The sequence below is a fragment of the Salmo trutta genome, chromosome 28 (genome assembly GCF_901001165.1).
Source record: "Salmo trutta chromosome 28, fSalTru1.1, whole genome shotgun sequence".
Taxonomy (NCBI): domain Eukaryota; kingdom Metazoa; phylum Chordata; class Actinopteri; order Salmoniformes; family Salmonidae; genus Salmo; species Salmo trutta.
The window spans coordinates 2,993,227-3,016,473 of NC_042984.1; the positions used below are offsets into that span (position 1 = coordinate 2,993,227).

Sequence of the window (23,247 nt, forward strand, 5' to 3'; positions counted from 1 at the left end):
GATGTGGTGTAACGGGGGGCTGTCATCAGTCCTCTCTGATAGATGATGTGGTGTAACGGGGGACTGTCATCACTCCTCTCTGATAGATGATGTGGTGTAACGGGGGGCTGTCATCAGTCCTCTCTGATAGATGATGTGGTGTAACGGGGGACTGTCATCACTCCTCTCTGATAGATGATGTGGTGTAACGGGGGACTGTCATCACTCCTCTCTGATAGATGATGTGGTGTAACGGGGGACTGTCATCACTCCTCTCTGATAGATGATGTGGTGTAACGGGGGGACTGTCATCACTCCTCTCTGATAGATGATGTGGTGTAACGGGGGACTGTCATCACTCCTCTCTGATAGATGATGTGGTGTAACGGGGGACTGTCATCACTCCTCTCTGATAGATGATGTGGTGTAACGGGGGACTGTCATCAGTCCTCCCTGATAGATGATGTGGTGTAACGGGGGACTGTCATCAGTCCTCTCTGATAGATGATGTGGTGTAACGGGGGACTGTCATCACTCCTCTCTGATAGATGATGTGGTGTAACGGGGGACTGTCATCACTCCTCCCTGATAGATGATGTGGTGTAACGGGGGACTGTCATCACTCCTCTCTGATAGATGATGTGGCGTAACGGGGGACTGTCATCACTCCTCTCTGATAGATGATGTGGTGTAACGGGGGACTGTCATCACTCCTCTCTGATAGATGATGTGGTGTAACGGGGGACTGTCATCACTCCTCTCTGATAGATGATGTGGTGTAACGGGGGACTGTCATCAGTCCTCTCTGATAGATGATGTGGTGTAACGGGGGACTGTCATCACTCCTCTCTGATAGATGATGTGGTGTAACGGGGGACTGTCATCACTCCTCTCTGATAGATGATGTGGTGTAACGGGGGACTGTCATCACTCCTCTCTGATAGATGATGTGGTGTAACGGGGGGCTGTCATCACTCCTCTCTGATAGATGATGTGGTGTAACGGGGGGACTGTCATCAGTCCTCTCTGATAGATGATGTGGTGTAACGGGGGACTGTCATCACTCCTCTCTGATAGATGATGTGGTGTAACGGGGGACTGTCATCACTCCTCTCTGATAGATGATGTGGTGTAACGGGGGGACTGTCATCACTCCTCTCTGATAGATGATGTGGTGTAACGGGGGGACTGTCATCAGTCCTCTCTGATAGATGATGTGGTGTAACGGGGGACTGTCATCACTCCTCTCTGATAGATGATGTGGTGTAACGGGGGACTGTCATCACTCCTCTCTGATAGATGATGTGGTGTAACGGGGGACTGTCATCACTCCTCTCTGATAGATGATGTGGTGTAACGGGGGGCTGTCATCACTCCTCCCTGATAGATGATGTGGTGTAACGGGGGACTGTCATCACTCCTCTCTGATAGATGATGTGGTGTAACGGGGGACTGTCATCACTCCTCTCTGATAGATGATGTGGTGTAACGGGGGACTGTCATCACTCCTCTCTGATAGATGATGTGGTGTAACGGGGGACTGTCATCAGTCCTCTCTGATAGATGATGTGGTGTAACGGGGGGCTGTCATCACTCCTCTCTGATAGATGATGTGGTGTAACGGGGGACTGTCATCACTCCTCTCTGATAGATGATGTGGTGTAACGGGGGACTGTCATCAGTCCTCTCTGATAGATGATGTGGTGTAACGGTGGACTGTCATCACTCCTCTCTGATAGATGATGTGGTGTAACGGGGGACTGTCATCACTCCTCTCTGATAGATGATGTGGTGTAACGGGGGACTGTCATCAGTCCTCTCTGATAGATGATGTGGTGTAACGGGGGACTGTCATCACTCCTCTCTGATAGATGATGTGGTGTAACGGGGGACTGTCATCACTCCTCTCTGATAGATGATGTGGTGTAACGGGGGGACTGTCATCACTCCTCTCTGATAGATGATGTGGTGTAACGGGGGACTGTCATCACTCCTCTCTGATAGATGATGTGGTGTAACGGGGGACTGTCATCACTCCTCTCTGATAGATGATGTGGTGTAACGGGGGACTGTCATCAGTCCTCTCTGATAGATGATGTGGTGTAACGGGGGACTGTCATCACTCCTCCCTGATAGATGATGTGGTGTAACGGGGGACTGTCATCACTCCTCTCTGATAGATGATGTGGTGTAACGGGGGACTGTCATCACTCCTCTCTGATAGATGATGTGGTGTAACGGGGGACTGTCATCACTCCTCTCTGATAGATGATGTGGTGTAACGGGGGGCTGTCATCACTCCTCTCTGATAGATGATGTGGTGTAACGGGGGACTGTCATCACTCCTCTCTGATAGATGATGTGGCGTAACGGGGGGTCTGTCATCAGTCCTCTCTGATAGATGATGTGGTGTAACGGGGGACTGTCATCACTCCTCTCTGATAGATGATGTGGTGTAACGGGGGACTGTCATCAGTCCTCTCTGATAGATGATGTGGTGTAACGGGGGACTGTCATCAGTCCTCCCTGATAGATGATGTGGTGTAACGGGGGACTGTCATCAGTCCTCCCTGATAGTATATTTGAAGTTTCCCCTCTGCTTTGAGCTACAGACATATTTACAGGTAAGTATAATTTTAGAACTAATGGTGCTGTCTACAACCTAAAAGGGTTCTTTGCCTGTTCCCATAGGAGAACCCTTTTGAAGAACAAGACCCTTTTTTCTGATATCCAATTGGTAGTTACGATCTTGTCTCATCGCTGCAACTCCCCAACGGACTCGGGAGAGGCAAAGGTCATGCGCCCTCCCGAAGCATGACCCACCAAGCCGCGCTGCTTCTTAACACACTGCTCGCGGTTTTTACCTGGAACCCAAAAGGGTTCTACCTGGATCCCAAAAGGGTTCTAGCTGGAACCCAAAAGGGTTTTTACCTGGAACCCAAAAGTGTTTTTACCTGGAAACTAAAAAGGGTTCTCCTATGTGGACTTTCTTTAAAAATCGTATTTGACCAAATACAATGTTATTTTACAGACTTTCAGCATGCTTATAGGGAAGGGCCATTCAACATGCTCGGCAATGACACAAATGACTGACGACTGGCTAAAATAAATTGCTAGTAAGGAGATTGTGGGAGCTGTTAGACTGATCATTGATCATAATATATCGCTGAAAAGACTCAGGTGTTCTAGATTTGCATCCTCTACCTTATTATGGATTGAAAGTTACCTCCTCTGTGTTCTATTAGATAGGTTTCTTTCATTTTACTAGGCAAGTCAGTCAAGAACAAATTCAATGACAGCCTAGTGGGTTAACTGCTGTGTTCAGAACGACAGATTTGTACCTTGTCAGCTCAGGGATTTAAACTTGCAACCTTTCGGTTACTAGTCCAACGCTCTAACCACTAGGCTACGCTGCTGCCCCGTTGTAAGCTTCTCTAACGCAAAATCAGTTGAGTCCATTATTGTTTTCTGTGTTTACTAATGACCTTCCACTGACCTTGAATAAAGCCTGTGTGTCTATGTACGCTGACGACTCAACAGTAGACAAGTCGGCTACGACAGTAAAATAGATAACTGAATCCTTTAACGTAGAGCCTCAGTCAGTTCTAGAAATGGGTCAATATCTCAAAAACTAAAAGCATAGGTTTTGGGAACAAATCACTCACTTAAACCCTAAATTTAATCTAGATCTATTATTAAATAATGTGGCTATTGAGCAAAGTTCAGGAGACTAAACTGCTGGGTGTAACCCTAGACAGTAAGATGGTCAAAATGTATAGACTCAATGGTTGCTAAAATGGGAAGTCTGTCCATGATAAGGCGTTGCTCTGCTTTCTTGACATTTCAATGAACCAGACAGGACCAGACAGGTCCTACAGACCCTAGTTAGGTCGCACCTGGACTACTACCCAACTGTGTGGTCATATGCGGCAAAGAAGGACATAGGAAAATTGCAATTGGTCCAGAACAGAGCAGCACATGTTGCGCTGTCAGTGGTACGCATGTCAATCTCTCCTGGCTTAAAGTTGAGGAGCGCCTAGTTCACTATTGGACTTTGTGTGAGGTGTTGATGTGTTGAAGGTACCGAACTGTCTGTTCAAGCCGTTTGCACACCGTTCAGATACTCATCGGTATTACACGAGACATGCAACCAGAGGTCTCTTCACAGTCCTCAGGTCCAGAACAGAAACTGGGAAACGCACAGTATTAAATAGAGCCATGACTACATGGAACTCTCTAGCAATAAAACAGAACACCTTACAGCACGACGGGGTCTGTGAAGAGACACAGACATTTTGATAGATTTTGTAATGTATGATGCATTGAATTATGTAGTGTTATGTATATGAGGTATTTATTTGTTGTATTGTTTGGACCCCAGGAAGAGTAGCCACTGCCTTGAGGATCCTAATAAATACTCAATACTAAACCCTTTCAGAACCATTCAGAACCTTTTTTTCTAAGAGTACAAAAGGACTTCAGAGCATCATCCACGGCCAAGCCTGAACTTTCTGTAATGAACACGCGAAGTGTAGCCTATAGTCTCTGGTCTGATAGGTCCTAGCTAACCTAGCGTGGCGTGGCCCTCGGATCGCCACAGCAGAGCAGCATTATGGATGGAAACAGACACTGGTATGTAATCTTAATGTCTATACCAGGTGGCTTTTATGTGAAAATGGGGGCGTTTATAAACTTCTTAAAGGGATATCTGAATCTGCACCATAACAGTTAAAGGCATTATATCTGCACCATAACAGTTAAAGAAATTATATCTGCACCATAACAGTTAAAGGCATTATATCTATCTGCACCATAACAGTTAAAGGCATTATATCTGCACCATAACAGTTAAAGGCATTATATCTGCACCATAACAGTTAAAGGCATTATATCTGTACCATAACAGTTAAAGTCTTCCATTGTGCCAGTGGGGAGGCCAGTGGGGAGGCCAGTGGGGAGGCCAGTGGGGAGGCCAGTGGGGAAGCCAGTGGGGAGGTCAGTGGGGAGGCCAGTGGGGAAGCCAGTGGGGAGGCCAGTGGGGAAGCCAGTGTGGACACAAACTAGACATCAGATGTTTGAAACTTCAGATCTTAGTACTTCAGACAATAACTCCTAAAAGATGTTTCACTCTGTTCTGTTGGAATAGACCCCACTGTGTAGAGGATATGCCTGGTCATTAAGCCTTTATAAGGTATTGTTCCTTTAAAGCGGGACCCACATCTTCAATAATCCCCCAAAAGGAACTTCTACTCTGATGTGTTGTGGAAGAGGATGTGACTCTGTCGGTTCTTCCCAGCATTACTGCGTTACTCAGCAGAGCAGGGGATAGCAGGGGATAGTAGGGGATAGTAGGGGATAGTAGGGGATAGTAGGGGATAGTAGGGGATAGTAGGGGATAGAAGGGGATAGTAGGGGATAGTAGGGGATAGTAGGGGATAGTAGGGGATAGTAGGGGATAGTAGGGGATAGTAGGGGATAGTAGGGGATAGTAGGGGATAGTAGGGGATAGTAGGGGATAGTAGGGGAGAGCAGGGGATAGTAGGGGAGAGCAGGGGATAGCAGGGGATAGCAGGGGAGAGCAGGGGAGAGCAGGGGATAGCAGGGGAGAGCAGGGGAGAGCAGGGGATAGCAGGGGATAGCAGGGGATAGCAGGGGAGAGCAGGGGACAGGAGGGGACAGCAGGGGATAGCAGGGGATAGTAGGGGATAGTAGGGGATAGTAGGGGATAGTAGGGGATAGTAGGGGAGAGCAGGGGAGAGCAGGGGATAGCAGAGGAGAGCAGAGGAGAGCAGGGGAGAGCAGGGGAGAGCAGGGGAGAGCAGGGGATAGGAGGGGATAGTAGGGGATAGTAGGGGATAGTAGGGGATAGTAGGGGATAGTAGGGGAGAGCAGGGGAGAGCAGGGGATAGCAGGGGAGAGCAGGGGAGAGCAGGGGACAGCAGGGGAGAGCAGGGGATAGGAGGGGAGAGCAGGGGAGGGCAGAAAATTCGATATCCATTGTCATGCAGTTTAAGTCGTCTCAGGATCTGAGCCAGTCTAGTCGAGAGTTATGCTGAATCAGAGAGGATGTGCAATGTGAGGCAAGGTTCTCTCGGTGTTACACACACACACACACACACACACACACACACACACACACACACACACACACACACACACACACACACACACACACACACACACACACACACACACACCAGTATCCATCAGTGTGCAGCATCTCAAACCAAGTGGAGGGAACATGTTATGGACACACCTGTTATGACATGTTTACTGAGGGGGTCACAGGTCGCTGTGAGATATTTGGGGTATTCGTCCTTGTTGGTATTTATATTTGAAGTTTGTTCTAACGGGCAAGTGTGGACTCCATCTGGCTTCTCCCCGCCTTACAAACGAAAACAGTAGAGAGAAGTTCTGGTGGTCAGGTCTGTACAGCGTTGGTTCACGCTCCAAGACTGTTTTGATAGCGTGGACTGGAATATGTTCCCTGGTCGCCTCTGGAGATAACATCAACGAATACTCCGACTCAGTCACCGGATTCATAAAAAAAATACATAGATGACGTGATACCGATAGTGTCTTTGAAAACATTCCCAAATCAAAAACCGTGATAGCAGCCTTGTAGAAAAACTGAAAGAGAGAGATGTTGGATCTTCTGTGAGTGTAAATGTTTACTGTTCATTTTTATTGTTTATTTCACTTTTGTATATTATCTACTTCACTTGCTTTGGCGATGTTAACATATGTTTCCCATGCCGATAAAGCCCCTTGAATTAACATGTTACTTATGAACAGGGCAAGGTGACTGGGACAATAGTTTGGTTAAACAGTACAAATAGGATTTACGCGCATCACGGATTACAAAATGAAAGCCAGTCGCATCACGGTCACCAACGCCACCGGAGGAACTAAACACCTATTTCTGAAGATCCGAGCACAATGACTGTGCGCTGCCAGCCCCCCAATGACCGTGCGCTGCCAGCCCCCCCAACGACCGTGCGCTGCCAGCCCCCCCAATGACCGTGCGCTGTCGAGGAGAGCCCCCCCCAATGACAACGTGGGCTACACACTCACAGTCTCCACTGAAGTCATTCAAACGTGTTAACCCTCTCAATGCTGCCCGGCTCAGATGGAATCCCTAGCCGTGCCCTAAGAGCATATGCAGACCAGCTGGCTGTTGTGTTCTCTGATGTTTTAAATATTTCCCCTAGCTCAGGGCACTATTCCCACCTGCTTCAAGATGTCCACTATCATCCCCCTACCAAGTAACTGAACTGAACGACTACCGACCCATAGTCCTCACGTCCTCATGAAGTACTTTGAGATGCTAGTCCAAGACCGCATCACCACCTCCCTCCCCGACACACCCGACCCTCTCCAATTCTCCTAGATCCATCATTTGGGCTACTGTGACCTTTCTAACTGTGACCTTTCTAACTGTGACCTTTCTAACTGTGACCGTTAATACCTGCCATATTCTGTGTATTGATTTGATTATAATTGTAGTTTCGTCAGGACGTGGCAGGGGGTATTTGTTTTATGTAGTTCGGGGTTTATTGGATATGTATTTATGTAAGAGGGGTGTTTGATTTATGTGTTCCGGGGTTTTTGGGGTAATGTTCTTGTTTTGTATTTCTATGGTTTTCTATGTTGTGTATTTCTTTGTGTTGGCCTGGTATGGCTCTCAATCAGGAACAGCTGTACATCGTTGTTGCTGATTGAGAGTCATACTTAGGTAGCCCTGTTTCACCTGTCCCTTTGTGGGAAGTTGTTGTTTGCATAGGTGTATGTGTAGCCTGCAATCTTGTTCGTTCAATCGTTTTTCTTGTTTTGTTTGTTACGTGTTCAATAAAAGTCATTATGAGCCCTCGACCCGCTGCGCCTTGGTCCACTACGTACGACGACCGTTAAAGCCCTGACCGATCCACGGACAACGCAATCACCATCGCACTGCAGCCTGCCCTCTCCCACCTGGATGAAAGGAATGCATATGTGAGAATGCTTTTTCATCGACTACAGCTCGGCCTTCAATACCATAGTGTCCTATTAGCTCATTACAAAGCTCACGGCTCTGGGTCTGAACTCCTCCCTGTGCAACTGGGTCCTGGAACTTCCTGACGGGCCGCCTCCAGGTGGTGAAGTGAGGCAACATTACCTCCTCAACACGGATTCTCAACACGGGACCCCACAAGGGTGCGTCCTCAGTCCCCTCCTGTACTCCCTGTATACCCATGACTGTCTGTGTCAGACCACAGACCACGGAAACACCAGGTGATGATGTCAGACCACGGAAACACCAGGTGATGATGTCAGACCAGAGACCACGGAAACACCAGGTGATGATGTCAGACCACGAAAACACCAGGTGATGATGTCAGACCAGAGACCACGAAAACACCAGGTGATGATGTCAGACCATGGAAATACCAGGTGATGATGTCAGACCATGGAAACACCAGGTGATGATGTCAGACCAGAGACCACGAAAACACCAGGTGATGATGTCAGACCATGGAAATACCAGGTGATGATGTCAGACCATGGAAATACCAGGTGATGATGTCAGACCACGGAAACACCAGGTGATGATGTCAGACCACGGAAACACCAGGTGATGATGTCAGACCACGGAAACATCAGGTGATGATGTCAGACCACGGAAACACCAGGTGATGATGTCAGACCACGGAAACACCAGGTGATGATGTCAGACCACGGAAACAACAGGTGATGATGTCAGACCACGGAAACAACAGGTGATGATGTCAGACCACGGAAACAACAGGTGATGATGTCAGACCACGGAAACACCAGGTGATGATGTCAGACCACGGAAACACCAGGTGATGATGTCAGACCACGGAAATACCAGGTGATGATGTCAGACCACGGAAACACCAGGTGATGATGTCAGACCACGAAAACACCAGGTGATGATGTCAGACCACGGAAACACCAGGTGATGATGTCAGACCACGGAAACACCAGGTGATGATGTCAGACCACGGAAACAACAGGTGATGATGTCAGACCACGGAAACACCAGGTGATGATGTCAGACCACGGAAACAACAGGTGATGATGTCAGACCACGGAAACAACAGGTGATGATGTCAGACCACGGAAACAACAGGTGATGATGTCAGTCCACGGAAACAACAGGTGATGATGTCAGACCACGGAAACAACAGGTGATGATGTCAGACCACGGAAACACCAGGTGATGATGTCAGACCACGGAAACATCAGGTGATGATGTCAGACCACGGAAACACCAGGGCAGAAAATGGGTGAATGCTGCAGAGCACAACCTAACGCTGTATTACACAATATTACTTATCCACTTTTTCCTTCCAACAAACTGCATCCCCTTGTCTAAATCTACTTTTACTATTAGATGATAGTGTCAAAGTGAACCTCAGCTAAGGATAATGTTTTCAACTCAATGATAATGTCAAAGGGATAATTAATTCAAAGCAGCTCTGAATATGATTATTCCACAGCTCTCAGAGATATGACCCTTTAAACTGCTGGGACTGGGATTCTACACAGAATCCGGGCCAAGAAATCAGAGGTTGCCACGTCCTGACCAGTAATAGGGGTTATTGGTTATTGTAGTTTGGTCAGGACGTGGCAGACCGGGGTATTTGTTTTATGTGGTTCGGGGTGTTGTATTTATGTGTTCCGGGGTTTTTGGTTTATGTTCTTGTTTTTGTATTCTAGGTTTGTCTATGTTGTGTATTTCTTTGTGTTGGCCTGGTGTGGCTCTCAATCAGGAACAGCTTGTACATCGTTGTTTCTGATTGAGAGTCATACTTAAGGAGCTTGTTTTCCACCTGTCCCTTTGTGGGAAGTTATTTTTTGCATTGCTGTTAGTATAGCCTGCGAAACTGTCATTCTGTCGCTTCTTTGTTTTCTTGTTTTGTTTTCTTCGTGTTCACATTTAAATAAAATAATGATGAGTACGCAAGCCGCTGCGCCTTGGTCTCTACATTACGACACCCCGTGACAGAGGTAGGTATCAGAAATCATCATGTGCCCACTGTACATCTTAAAGGGAAAGAGGGGGGATACCTAGTCAGTTGTACAACTGAACGCATTCAACTGAAATGTGTCTTCCGCATTTAAACCCAATCAACTCTGAATCAGAGAGGTGCTGTAACGTAACCCTACTAGAAGATACTGCCTTAATCGACATCCACGGCACCCGGGAAACAGTGGGATAACTGCCTTTCTCAGGGGCAGAACGACTGATTTTTTTTGACAAACTTTTTACCTTGTCAGCTCGGGGATTCAATCCAGCAACCTTTCGGTTACTGGGCCAACGCTCTAACGACTTGGCTACCTGCCGCCCAGTATAAATGTTCATAAATGTTTACTGTACATTTTAAAGGCCCAGAATAAATGTTTACTGTACATTTTAAAGGCCCAGAATAAATGTTTACTGTACATCTAAAAGGCCCAGAATAAATGTTTACTGTACATTTTAAAGGTCCAGATTAAATGTTTATTTATCTTAAAGGCCCAGAATAAATATTTACTGTACATTTTAAAGGCCCAGATTAAATGTTTATTTATCTTAAAGGCCCAGAATAAATATTTACTGTACATTTTAAAGGCCCAGATTAAATGTTTACTGTACATTTTAAAGGTCCAGATTAAATGTTTATTTATCTTAAAGGCCCAGATTAAATGTTTACTGTACATTTTAAAGGCCCAGAATACATGTTTACTGTACATTTTAAAGGCCCAGAATAAATGTTTACTGTACATCTTAAAGGCCCAGATTAAATGTTTACTGTACATTTTAAAGGCCCAGAATAAATGTTTACTGTACATTTTAAAGGCCCAGAATAAATGTTTACTGTACATCTTAAAGGCCCAGAATAAATGTTTACTGTACATTTTTACTGTCCATTTTAACTAAAAACTATTATAGTTGGCTACCTAAATGTTACCCAGAAATGATTTGATATTGAGATACAGTAAAAATGGGTGCATTGGGCCTTTAAGATATGATAACACAGACATGGATAATGGTGTGTGTGTGTGTGTGTGTGTGTGTGTGTGTGTGTGTGTGTGTGTGTGTGTGTGTGTGGTTGATGTTTACCACCGATAACTATGGTTTTGTATTTATATTTGAGGTAAATTGTTATTTTATTTTTATCCCACTGTACTTCTATTTTTATCATTTAATTACTTTATTACTTCTCATCTTACTGTCCTGGCCTTGTTGAGAGGTCAACCTGAGGTCAACTACAACTTGGAATATGTGGTAATACATTAACGTACAACATCCTGTCCAACACAGTAGTTCTTCATATCGACATCCTGAGATCTCTTTCACTCTCTCTCTCTCCCCCTCTCCCTCCCTCTCTCTTGTCTCTCTCTCTCTTTCTTTCATTTTCCTCTCCCTATGTAACCTAAAGCTACTAAAAGACTAATGGACCAATCACTATGTAACCTAACCCTACTAGAATATACTAATGGACCAATCACTATGTAACCTAACCCTACTAGAATAGACTAATGGACCAATCACTATGTAACCTAACCCTACTAATGGACCAATCACTATGTAACCTAACCCTACTAGAATATACTAATGGACCAATCACTATGTAACCTAACCCTACTAGAATATACTAATGGACCAATCAATATGTAACCTAACCCTACTAGAATATACTAATCGACCAATCAATATGTAACCTAACCCTACTAATGGACCAATCAATATGTAACTTAACCCAACTAGAATATACTAATGGACCAATCAATATGTAACTTAACCCTACTAATGGACCAATCACTATGTAACCTAACCCTACTAGAATATACTAATGGACTAATCAATATGTAACCTAACCCTACTAATGGACCAATCAATATGTAACCTAACCCTACTAGAATATACTAATGGACCAATCACTATGTAACCTAACCCTACTAGAATAGACTAATGGACCAATCACTATGTAACCTAACCCTACTAATGGACCAATCACTATGTAACCTAACCCTACTAGAATATACTAATGGACCAATCACTATGTAACCTAACCCTACTAGAATATACTAATGGACCAATCAATATGTAACCTAACCCTACTAGAATATACTAATCGACCAATCAATATGTAACCTAACCCTACTAATGGACCAATCAATATGTAACTTAACCCAACTAGAATATACTAATGGACCAATCAATATGTAACCTAACCCTACTAATGGACCAATCACTATGTAACCGAACCCTACTAGAATATACTAATGGACCAATCAATATGTAACCTAACCCTACTAGAATATACTAATGGACCAATCACTATGTAACTTAACCCTACTAGAATATACTAATGGACAAATCAATATGTAACCGAACCCTACTAGAATATACTAATGGACCAATCAATATGTAACCTAACCCTACTAGAATATACTAATGGACCAATCACTATGTAACTTAACCCTACTAGAATATACTAATGGACAAATCAATATGTAACCTAACCCTACTAGAATATACTAATGGACAAATCAATATGTAACCTAACCCTACTAATGGACCAATCAATATGTAACCTAACCCTACTAATGGACCAATCACTATGTAACTTAACCCTACTAGAATATACTAATGGACCAATCAATATGTAACCTAACCCTACTAGAATATACTAATGGACCAATCAATATGTAACCTAACCCTACTAATGGACCAATCACTATGTAACCTAACCCTACTAATGGACCAATCAATATGTAACTTAACCCTACTAGAATATACTAATGGACCAATCAATATGTAACCTAACCCTACTAATGGACCAATCACTATGTAACCTAACCCTACTAATGGACCAATCAATATGTAACTTAACCCTACTGGAATATACTAATGGACCAATCACTATGTAACCTAACCCTACTAGAATATACTAATGGACCAATCAATATGTAACTTAACCCTACTAATGGACCAATCAATATGTAACCTAACCCTACTAGAATATACTAATGGACCAATCAATATGTAACCTAACCCTACTAATGGACCAATCAATATGTAACCTAACCCTACTAGAATATACTAATGGACCAATCAATATGTAACCTAACCCTACTAGAATATACTAATGGACCAATCACTATGTAACCTAACCCTACTAGAATATACTAATGGACCAATCACTATGTAACCTAACCCTACTAATGGACCAATCAATATGTAACCTAACCCTACTAGAATATACTAATGGACCAATCAATATGTAACTTAACCCTACTAATGGACCAATCACTATGTAACCTAACCCTACTAGAATATACTAATGGACTAATCAATATGTAACCTAACCCTACTAATGGACCAATCACTATGTAACCTAACCCTACTAGAATATACTAATGGACTAATCAATATGTAACCTAACCCTACTAATGGACCAATCACTATGTAACCTAACCCTACTAGAATAGACTAATGGACCAATCAATATGTAACTTAACCCTACTAGAATATACTAATGGACCAATCACTATGTAACCTAACCCTACTAATGGACCAATCACTATGTAACCTAACCCTACTAGAATATACTAATGGACCAATCAATATGTAACTTAACCCTACTAGAATATACTAATGGACCAATCAATATGTAACTTAACCCTACTAGAATAGACTAATGGACCAATCAATATGTAACTTAACCTAACAGGAAATGTTTGATGAGGTTTTCATGTAGTCCATCATTTTGAACCTGGAGATCTCCCAGATCCATAATTCAGGCTACTGTGACCTTTCTAACTGTGACCTTTCTAACTGTGACCTTTCTAACTGTTTCTAACTGTTAATACCTGCCATATTCTGTGTGTTGATTTGATTTATCCAGATGTAACTCAATGCACTTCAACATGAGTGAATTTATTTTACTTTGCCAAGTCCTCTGTTTTTGTCCATCCATCAAAGACTATTAGCGTATTAAGAGGGAAATGAAGAGCTCATGCATGAATGAAAATCGTCTGTTTGTCAAAGCAAAAAGGAGCTTGATAGTGATCCGATAGGCGTCAATCATGTATGAATTATAATACACCATCACAACAGCGAAGGCAGTGTGTGTGTGTGTGTGTGTGTGTGTGTGTGTGTGTGTGTGTGTGTGTGTTGACTTTTGTTTGACACACAATTTAGAAACTGGAGTAGGCAACCTCACAGGAAAAGCTTATCTTTATAAGAAAGTGCTTGGCACAACCTATAACTATATATGCCTACTATCTGTAGGCTCAGTGGTGACTATATATGCCTACTATCTGTAGGCTCAGTGGTGACCCGTCATTCAGGGCAGGTAGGGCATAGCCCCGCCTGTTTTGCATGTTATTTTGGAATTAATACCTGTCACATATCAGTTTGCAAATAATGTTTAAAAAAAATAATAATAATAATCATTGAGTTAATAAAGCCACATACAAACATTATTTTCTTGAGTAAAGCAGCTCCAAAATGCAGGTCTTTCAGCCTAGCTCAGTGCTTTCTGTGGTGGAGGGGCAGCCAGCGGAAAATACAGAGCATATGGGTTGGTAATGTTCTCTAGTTGCGCTGTGATTGGCTTAGTGTTCTTTCACTCATGGAGACACTACGTCACCGCCAAGTCTAAGGGTAGAGCTAGAAAATTCAAGCCCCTTGGGTGCTGCCATAGAGTTACATTAGAAGTGCCCATCCAAGAACGCAACAGATAGAATGATGTCAAATCATGTTATAGCTACCATAAATTTGATTGGACTGATCATGTCAACATCCTACTTTCAAAATCTTAGCTAGCTCCCGCTCCCCCTCCCTGGCGCTCAAGGCCGCCAGGCTGCCCATCACTACGCACTCCTGCCACCATCACTACGCACTCCTGCCACCATCATTACGCACACCTGCCACCATCACTACGCACTCCTGCCACCATCACTAAGCACTCCTGCCACCATCATTACGCGCTCCTGCCACCATCACTACGCACTCCTGCCACCATCATTACGCACTCCTGTTTCCCTCGTCACGCGCATAAAACATATTGGTGCTCATCGGCCATTGGACATAAGCATTACACAACAAGTTGGAAATCGCAAATTCAACAATGAGTGGTTTGGAAGGAATCAGTGGCTAACTGCAAGCGTTGCAAAGCAATCATTAGCCTGCTATTCAGTGGAGAGGGTGTGTGTTCCAAGTCTGGGTTTAAGGGTCTCTTTTCCAAGTTTAAAAGGATAAACATTCAACACCATGGGCCAGAAAAGGTTGAATACATTGGCCATGCTGTCAATCCAGCATGATTTATGCCGCGTTCAAAACAACTGGAAACTCGGAACCGAAAAATCTCAGACTTCAGTGAGTTCCCGACAACTGTGAACTCGGGGGGGGGAGAGCTCTGAATGGGAAAATACATTTAATGGTCATCCAACTCGGAATTCCAAGTCGGGAACTCTGGCCTCTTTCTTTTTTTTAGCTCTGACCTGAAGATCACTGACATCATGATTGGGCATTGTTTTTTTTCTTCTGATTTCCCAGTTGTCTTCAAAGCACCATAAATCGAGAGAATGCCAGACTTTGATGACAAAATTTGCCCACAAGAAGGACTGTCGTGCGCCACCTTCCTGTGAAAACAGCACAACAAGGTGAGTCCAAAAATGTCTTGTATGCTGCTGCATAAAGGATGTAATATGCCAGGTAGATGTGTATACTGTAGCTAAGAAAGTAAGAGTATGTTGTGTAGTAAGCTGTTAGTAGCCCATGTGACTCACCCTAATAATTTGGTCCCTTTCCCCCTCACCTCTTAGCTTACTTTCAAAATATTAGCTAGCAGTCGTCATCATGAATCAAGTCGACAATCTACTGGCAAATCCTTTTTAATCCTTGTCATATGAAGAGAAATAATGAAGAGAAATTACAGACGTATCGGTGCTCATCGGTCATTGGACATTAACATTACACAACAAGTTGGAAATCGCAAATTCAACAATGAGTGGTTTGTAAGGAATCGGAGGACAGTGGCTAACTGCAAGCGTTGCAACTGGGAAGTCTGGAATAAATCAGCTCCGACTGGGAAAATGCGTTTTGAACGGTCATCCAACTCGGAATTGTAAATCCGGCCTCTTTCTCTTTGTTTGATGACAAAATTTGCCCACGAAGGACCACTGCTCCACCTTCCTGTTCAAGTGAGCACATCACAACAAGGTGAGTCCAAAAATGTCTTATATTTTGCTGCATAAATGATGTAATATGCCAGGGAGATATGTATACTGTAGCTAAGAAAGTAATACTAAGTGTATGTTGTGTAGTAAGCTGTTAGTAGCCCATGTGCCTCAATATTTGGTATTTTTTCACGTCTTAATTTCACCTACTGTTCTGACTTGGTGGTGCACATTAACCTGTTTTTGAGAAATGTAATCATTGAATATTGTAAGAGCTTTCATTGTCTGCTTAAATGCCCACTTTTTTTATCCTAGGGTTATGACTTGGTATACAGGGAGAATACTGTAAGAACAGCCCATGTTCTGTATTCTGTCGCTCTACATTTCAAAAGTGCTGAAAAAATAGTTATGTTGCCTATCTCGCTCATTAATGTCTTAATCGAAATTACGGATTGCCTCTTATCAGCTTGTCATCTCCTTATGCCATAGTTTGTACATCTCAATTGTCATTAGAAACCACATTTGTTTAAGCAAGACATCCATATCAGCCATGTTTTTTTAAAAGGCAGTGAATGAGGCTGAATGAACTGTTTTGCTGCCAGACAAGACTCTGCTGATAGACAGGTGTAGCAGTGGTAAGGATTCACTCCATGTTGCTGAAAAGAAAGCTCTGCTGTTGGGACAGCTTTATATAGGGCCTAATAGTTGGTCCCGTGTGGCTCAGTTGGTAGAGCATGGTGTTTGCAACGCCAGGGTTGTGTGTTCGATTCCCACGGGGGACCAGTACGAAAAAAAAAAAATGAAATGTACTCATTCACTACTGTAAGACGCTCTGGATAAGAGCGTCTGCTAAATGACTAAAATGTAGTTTGTGGGCACCTTTATAGTGCAATGAATTTAGTGTTGTGAAGTGGCTTTGCTGGCATTTTCCTAAAACACATTTGGGGAGTTTGCTCCACCAAGATGCTTAAAATCGGCACTGTGTAGGCTACAACAAAAGCAAATAGGTTACTCACGTATCCTGCGCAGCGGCGGTTGTGGCCTGGCCATGCTGCGGCTGATATGGTAGGAGAAGCGCATTGTTTTGAACTGGCTGGAGAAGGAACCGGTCCTGGCTGTCGTCTCAGGGGAAATCGACGGGTTGAAGCTCGACACTAAAGCGCTCTTCGGTCGGTTCAACTGCATACCTGCCTGATCACGGTTTACACAGGCATAGCCTACAGGACAGGATTCGGGTTATCTCACAAAAGTGAATAAAATTAGATTCCAGGCTTGTGAAGTTAAATCCCCCAAAAATCTGGCCTTTCCCACGAGTGGTCCGTTGGTTCGAGTCGTTGTCCGGTATCAGACTCCTGGTTGAAATGGGCTCCAGTCTTTTATCCACCAAACTGCAGTCCTCCTCTGTGAGCCGCACTGTACGATTGGAAACTCGATCAAACTCTCTATCAACGACGGAAAAAGCCATCAAATAGATATTGATTTTATTTACTAATTATTTTACCAACCAATTGGCCCACCAATTTTTTTTTTAAATATTTACTGTACAATATAATAAAAAGAAATTCAACCAAATGCACTGCAACCTAGGCTACACGAGGTTGCAATCCACACGGATACATATAGCAATTGTTGCCATAAAGTTACAATAAACAAACAGAAATTGGCCACATTGTTCCAACACAGATTGGCATACTGTTGGCATACTCTTGGGGAAATGGGAAGGCTACAAACTATCTTCTTTACGACTGTATCCAAGTATTTTAGGCTACAACCCCCCCCCCCCCCCAAAAAAAAATAAAATAAATTACGGCACGCAAAATACAGCTGACATCTCGATTAAAGACCATGCGCATTCTGGACTAAACAGATTTCCTCCGTCCGACCCAATATTATTTGAGAAAATAAACGTATTTGAAAGGTCATGCGCAAAACAAAAGGGGTTAAATATTGTAAACATTAGGCCTTTTATAAAAGTGAACGCTCGTCTCTGCTCACATCTTTCCTTCTGTTTCTGTCCTCCACTTTCCTCTGGAAACGTTCATCCAAAATATGCAATCTCAGCTTCTTTAGTTTACTTAACTTTACTACATTCAGACCCCGTCTTCAAACTTCTTCAAACTCCTCCTTCCAAAGTTTAAAATAATGTAGATTCCAATCCTTTCGTTTGTTTTTGGTGCATTCATTTGTCGTCAATTTCATGTGCGTTTGTATTTACGATCCCCCAGCTTGTTAGTTATCCATTCTTTGTGTGAAACCTTCTACAACGCAGTCAAACAGCAATTCCTTCAATGTGTTGAATTTAACCCCCCCTCCTCTATTCCTCTGCTCCTGTGTGCGTTATTCCGTCTACATGAAATCCTCTCAGCCCCCCTTCTTCGCAATCTCTCTCTCCCCTCCTCCACCATCTCGCTCTCCCTCCTTCCTTCCCAACATCTGGTTTTCATTTTCTCTCTTTTTTTTTTGCCTGAAATTTGATGCAAAGCAAAAACGTTGACAAGATCTCAGTTGTTTTTTTCATCCCCTAAAAGTCAACATTTGTAACTGGCTTCCATTTTGTGATTAGACTTAACGGTTTTGTAAAATCTGTAAATGATGGCAAATAAAATATCCACAAAGCTAATTCAGTAGCGTTTTGATAGACCAAAGACAGACATGCTCACCGAACATCTTATTCAAAAATCATTGTCATTAATATAAAGTTGGTCCCGTCTTTGCTGCTATAACAGCCTCCACTCTTCTGGGAAAGTTTCCACTAAATGTTGGAACATTGCTGCTATAACAGCCTCCACTCTTCTGGGAAAGTTTCCACTAAATGTTGGAACATTGCTGTCTGGACTTAATGAGGTCGGCACTGATGTTGGGCAATTAGGCCTGGCTCTCAGTAGCCATTCCAATTCATCCCAAAGGTGTTCGACAGGGTTGAGGTGAGGGGCTCTGTGCAGGCAAGTCAATTTCTTCCAATTTCTTCCACACCAATCTCGACAAACCATTTATGTATGGGTCCTGGCTTTGTGCACGAGGGCTTTGAAAAGGACCTTCCCCAAACTGTTGCCACAAAGTTAAAAGTACAGAATCATCTAGAATGTCATTGTATGCTATAGCGTTAAGATTTCCCTTCACTGGAACTAAAGGGGCCTGAACCATGAAAAACAGCCCCAGACCATTATTCCTCCTCCACCAAACTTTACAGTTGGCACTAGGCATTGGGGCAGGTAGCGTTCTCCTGGCATCTGCCAAACCCAGATTCATCCGTCGGACTGCCAGATGGTGAAACCCAGATTCATCCGTCGGACTGCCAGAGAAAGCATTTCCACTGCTCCAGAGTCCAACGGCGGCGAGCTTTACACCACTCCAGCCAACGCTTGGCATTGCGCATGGTGATCTTAGGCTTGTGTGCTGCTGCTCGGCCATGGAAACCTATTTCATGAAGCTCCAGACGAACAGTTCTTGTGCTGACATTGATTCTAGAGGCAGTTTGGAACTCGGTAATGAGTGTTGCAACCGAGGACAGATGATTTTTACACGCTATACTCTTCAGCACTTGGCGGTTCCGTTCCGTGAGCTTGTGTGGCCTACCACTTCGCTGAGCCTTTGTTGCTCCTAGACATTTCCACTTCACAATAACTGCACTTACAGTTGATCAAGGCAGCTCTTGAAGGGCAGAAATTTGATGAACTGACTTGTTGGAAAGGTGGCATCCTATGACGGTCACATGTTGAAAATCACTGAGCTCTTCAGTGAGGTCATTCTACTGCCAATGTTTGTCTATGGAGATTGCATGGCGGTGTGCTCAATTTTATACACCTGTCAGCAATGGGTGTGGCTGAAATAGCCGAATCCACTAATTTAAAGGGTCCACATACTTTAAAAAAAAAGAGTGTATGTATAGTGTATATATAGTGTATGTATGTATGTGTATATATATATATATATATATATATATATATATATATATATATATATATATGTGTGTATATATATATATATAGTGTATGAATGCATAGTGTATAGTGTGTATAGTGTTTCATCGGATGGGGGCACAGTGTCTCCTGACCCCTCCTGTCTCAGCCTCCAGTATTTATGCTGCAGTAGTTTATGTGTCGGGGGGCTAGGGTCAGTCTGTCACATCTGGAGTATTTCTCTTGTCTTTTCCGGTGTATATGAATTTAAATATGCTCTCTCTAATTCTCTCTTTTTCTCTTTCTTTCTTTCTCTCTCTCGGAGGACCTGAGCCCTAGGACCATGCCTCAGGACTACCTGGCTTGATGACTCCTTGCTGTCCCCAGTCCACCTGGCCGTCCTGCTGCTCCAGTTCCAACTGTTCTGCCTGCGGCTATGGAACCCTGACCTGTTCACCGGACGTCCTACCTGTCCCAGACCTGCTGTCCCAGACCTGCTGGAACCCTGACCTGTTCACCGGATGTGCTACCTGTCCCAGACCTGCTCTCCCAGACCTGCTGGAACCCTGACCTGTTCACCGGACGTGCTACCTGTCCCAGACCTGCTGTTTTCAACTCTCTAGAGACAGCAGGAGCGGTAGAGATACTCTCAAAGATCGGCTATGAAAAAGCCAACTGACACTTACTCTTGAGTTACTGACTTGTTGCACCCTCGACAACTACTATGATTATTATTATTTGACCATGCTGGTCATTTATGAACATTTGAACATCTTGGCCATGTGCTGTTATAATCTCCACCCGGCACAGCCAGAAGAGGACTGGCCACCCCTCATAGCCTGGTTCTTCTTTAGGTTTCTTCCTAGGTTCAGGCCTTTCTAGGAAGTTTTTCCTAGCCACCGTGCTTCTACACCTGCATTGCTTGCTGTTTGGGGTTTTAGGCTGGGTTTCTGGACAGCACTTTGAGATATCAGCTGATGTAAGAAGGGCTATATAAATACATTTGATTTGATTTGATTAGTATATATAATGTATGTACATATAGTGTATGTATATATATATAGTGTATATATACAGTGTATCTATAGTGTATATATAGTGTATGTATATATAGTGTATGTATAGTGTATAGTCAATGTATAAAAAGTGTATATATAGTGTATGTATAGTGTATACATAGTGTATGTATGTATAGTGTATATATAGTGTATGTATAGTGTATATATAGTGTATGTATGTATATATATAAATATTATTAGTGTATGAATGAATAGTGTACATATAATGTGTGTACATATAATGTGTGTACATATAGTGTATGTATATATAGTGTGTATATATATATATATATATAGTGTATGTATAGTGTATATATAGTGTATGTATAGTGTATATATGTATAGTCAATGTATAAAAAAATGTATATATAGTGTATGTATAGTGTATATAAATATAGTGTATATATAGTATATATAGTGTATGTATAGTGTATATATGTATAGTGAATGTATATAAAGTGTATATATAGTGTATGTATTGTGTATATATAGTGTATGTATGTATAGTGTATATATAATGTATGTATGTATGTATAGTGTATATGGAATGTGTATGTATAGTGTAGATATGGCATGTGTATATATAGTGTATGTATATATATATATAGTATATATAGAGTATATATAGTGTATGTATAGTGTATATATATATAGTATATATATTGTATATATAGTGTATGTATATATAGTATATATAGTGTATATATAGTGTATGTGTAGTGTATGTATGTATAGTGTATATATAGTGTATGAATAGTGTATGTATAGGGTATATATAGTGTATAAATAGTGTATATATAGTGTATGTATAGTGTATGTATAGTGTATATATAGTGTTTGTATGTATAGTGTATATATAGTGTATAAATAGTGTATGTATAGGGTATATATAGTGTATAAATAGTGTATATATAGTGTATCATAGTGTATAAATAGTGTATGTATAGTGTATATATAGTGTATGTATGTATAGTGTATGTATAGTGTATGTATATATAGTGTATATTTAGTGTGTATATGGAATGTGTATGTATAGTGTAGATATGGCATGTGTATATATAGTGTATGTATAGTGTATGTATATATATATATAGTGTATGTATATATAGTGTATATATAGTGTATGTATGGAATGTGTATGTATAGTGTAGATATAGCATGTGTTTATATAGTGTATGTATATATAGTATATATAGTGTATGTATATATTGTGTATATATAGTGTATGTATAGTGTATATATAGTGTATGTATGTATAGTGTATGTATGTATAGTGTATATATAGTGTTTGTATGTATAGTGTATATATAGTGTATAAATGGTGTATATATAGTGTATGTATGTATAGTGTATAAATAGTGTATGTATAGTGTATATATAGTGTATGTATGTATAGTGTATGTATAGTGCATATGTATGTATAGTGTATGTATAGTGTATAAATAGTGTATGTATAGTGTATATATAGTGTATAAATAGTGGGTATATAGTGTATGTATAGTGTATGTATGTATAGTGTATGTATAGTGCATATGTAGTGTATGTATATATAGTGTGTATATAGAATGTGTATGTATAGTGTAGATATGGCATGTGTATTTATAGTGTATGTATAGTGTATGTGTATATATAGTATATATATATATATATATAGTGTATGTATATATAGTGTATGTTTAGTGTATATACAGTGTATGTATGTACAATGTATGTATGTATAGTGTATATATAGTGTTTGTATGTATAGTGTATATATAGTCTATAAATAGTGTATGTTTAGTGTATATATAGTGTATAATAGTGTATGTATAGTGTATATATAGTGTATGTATGTGTAGTGTATGTGTAGTGTATGTATAGTGTATATATAGTGTATGTATGTATAGTGTATGTATGTATAGTGTATATATAGTGTTTGTATGTATAGTGTATATATAGTATATAAATAGTGTATATATAGTGTATGTATGTCAAGTGTATAAATAGTGTATATATAGTGTATGTATAGTGCATATGTATGTATAGTGTATAAATAGTGTTTGTATAGTGTATATATAGTGTATAAATAGTGTATATATGTGTATCATAGTGTATAAATAGTGTATGTATAGTGTATATATAGTGTATGTATG

The 23,247-nt window shown here is 41.8% G+C and overlaps 1 protein-coding gene and 2 long non-coding RNA genes across 3 annotated transcripts in view; all 3 read right to left on the bottom strand.

Moving 5' to 3' along the window:
* Window positions 1-18,825, bottom strand: part of LOC115166450 (FYVE, RhoGEF and PH domain-containing protein 1-like) — an 81,436-nt gene extending 62,611 nt beyond the window's left edge. Inside the window, exon 1 of the mRNA XM_029720349.1 lies at window positions 17,175-18,825. Within this exon, the coding sequence (XP_029576209.1) occupies window positions 17,175-17,343 (169 nt within the window). The 5' untranslated portion in view covers window positions 17,344-18,825. The remainder of the gene's footprint in view (window positions 1-17,174) is intronic.
* Window positions 11,180-12,096, bottom strand: LOC115165277 (uncharacterized). The gene is made up of 3 exons (XR_003870119.1): window positions 11,725-12,096; window positions 11,530-11,648; window positions 11,180-11,443 (listed from the first exon to the last, which is right to left on the bottom strand). It is a non-coding gene; the product is annotated as an uncharacterized LOC115165277 (long non-coding RNA).
* Window positions 12,734-13,657, bottom strand: LOC115165276 (uncharacterized). Its single transcript, XR_003870118.1, has 3 exons — window positions 13,533-13,657; window positions 12,905-13,294; window positions 12,734-12,828 (listed from the first exon to the last, which is right to left on the bottom strand). It is a non-coding gene; the product is annotated as an uncharacterized LOC115165276 (long non-coding RNA).
* Window positions 18,826-23,247: the final 4,422 nt, after the last annotated feature.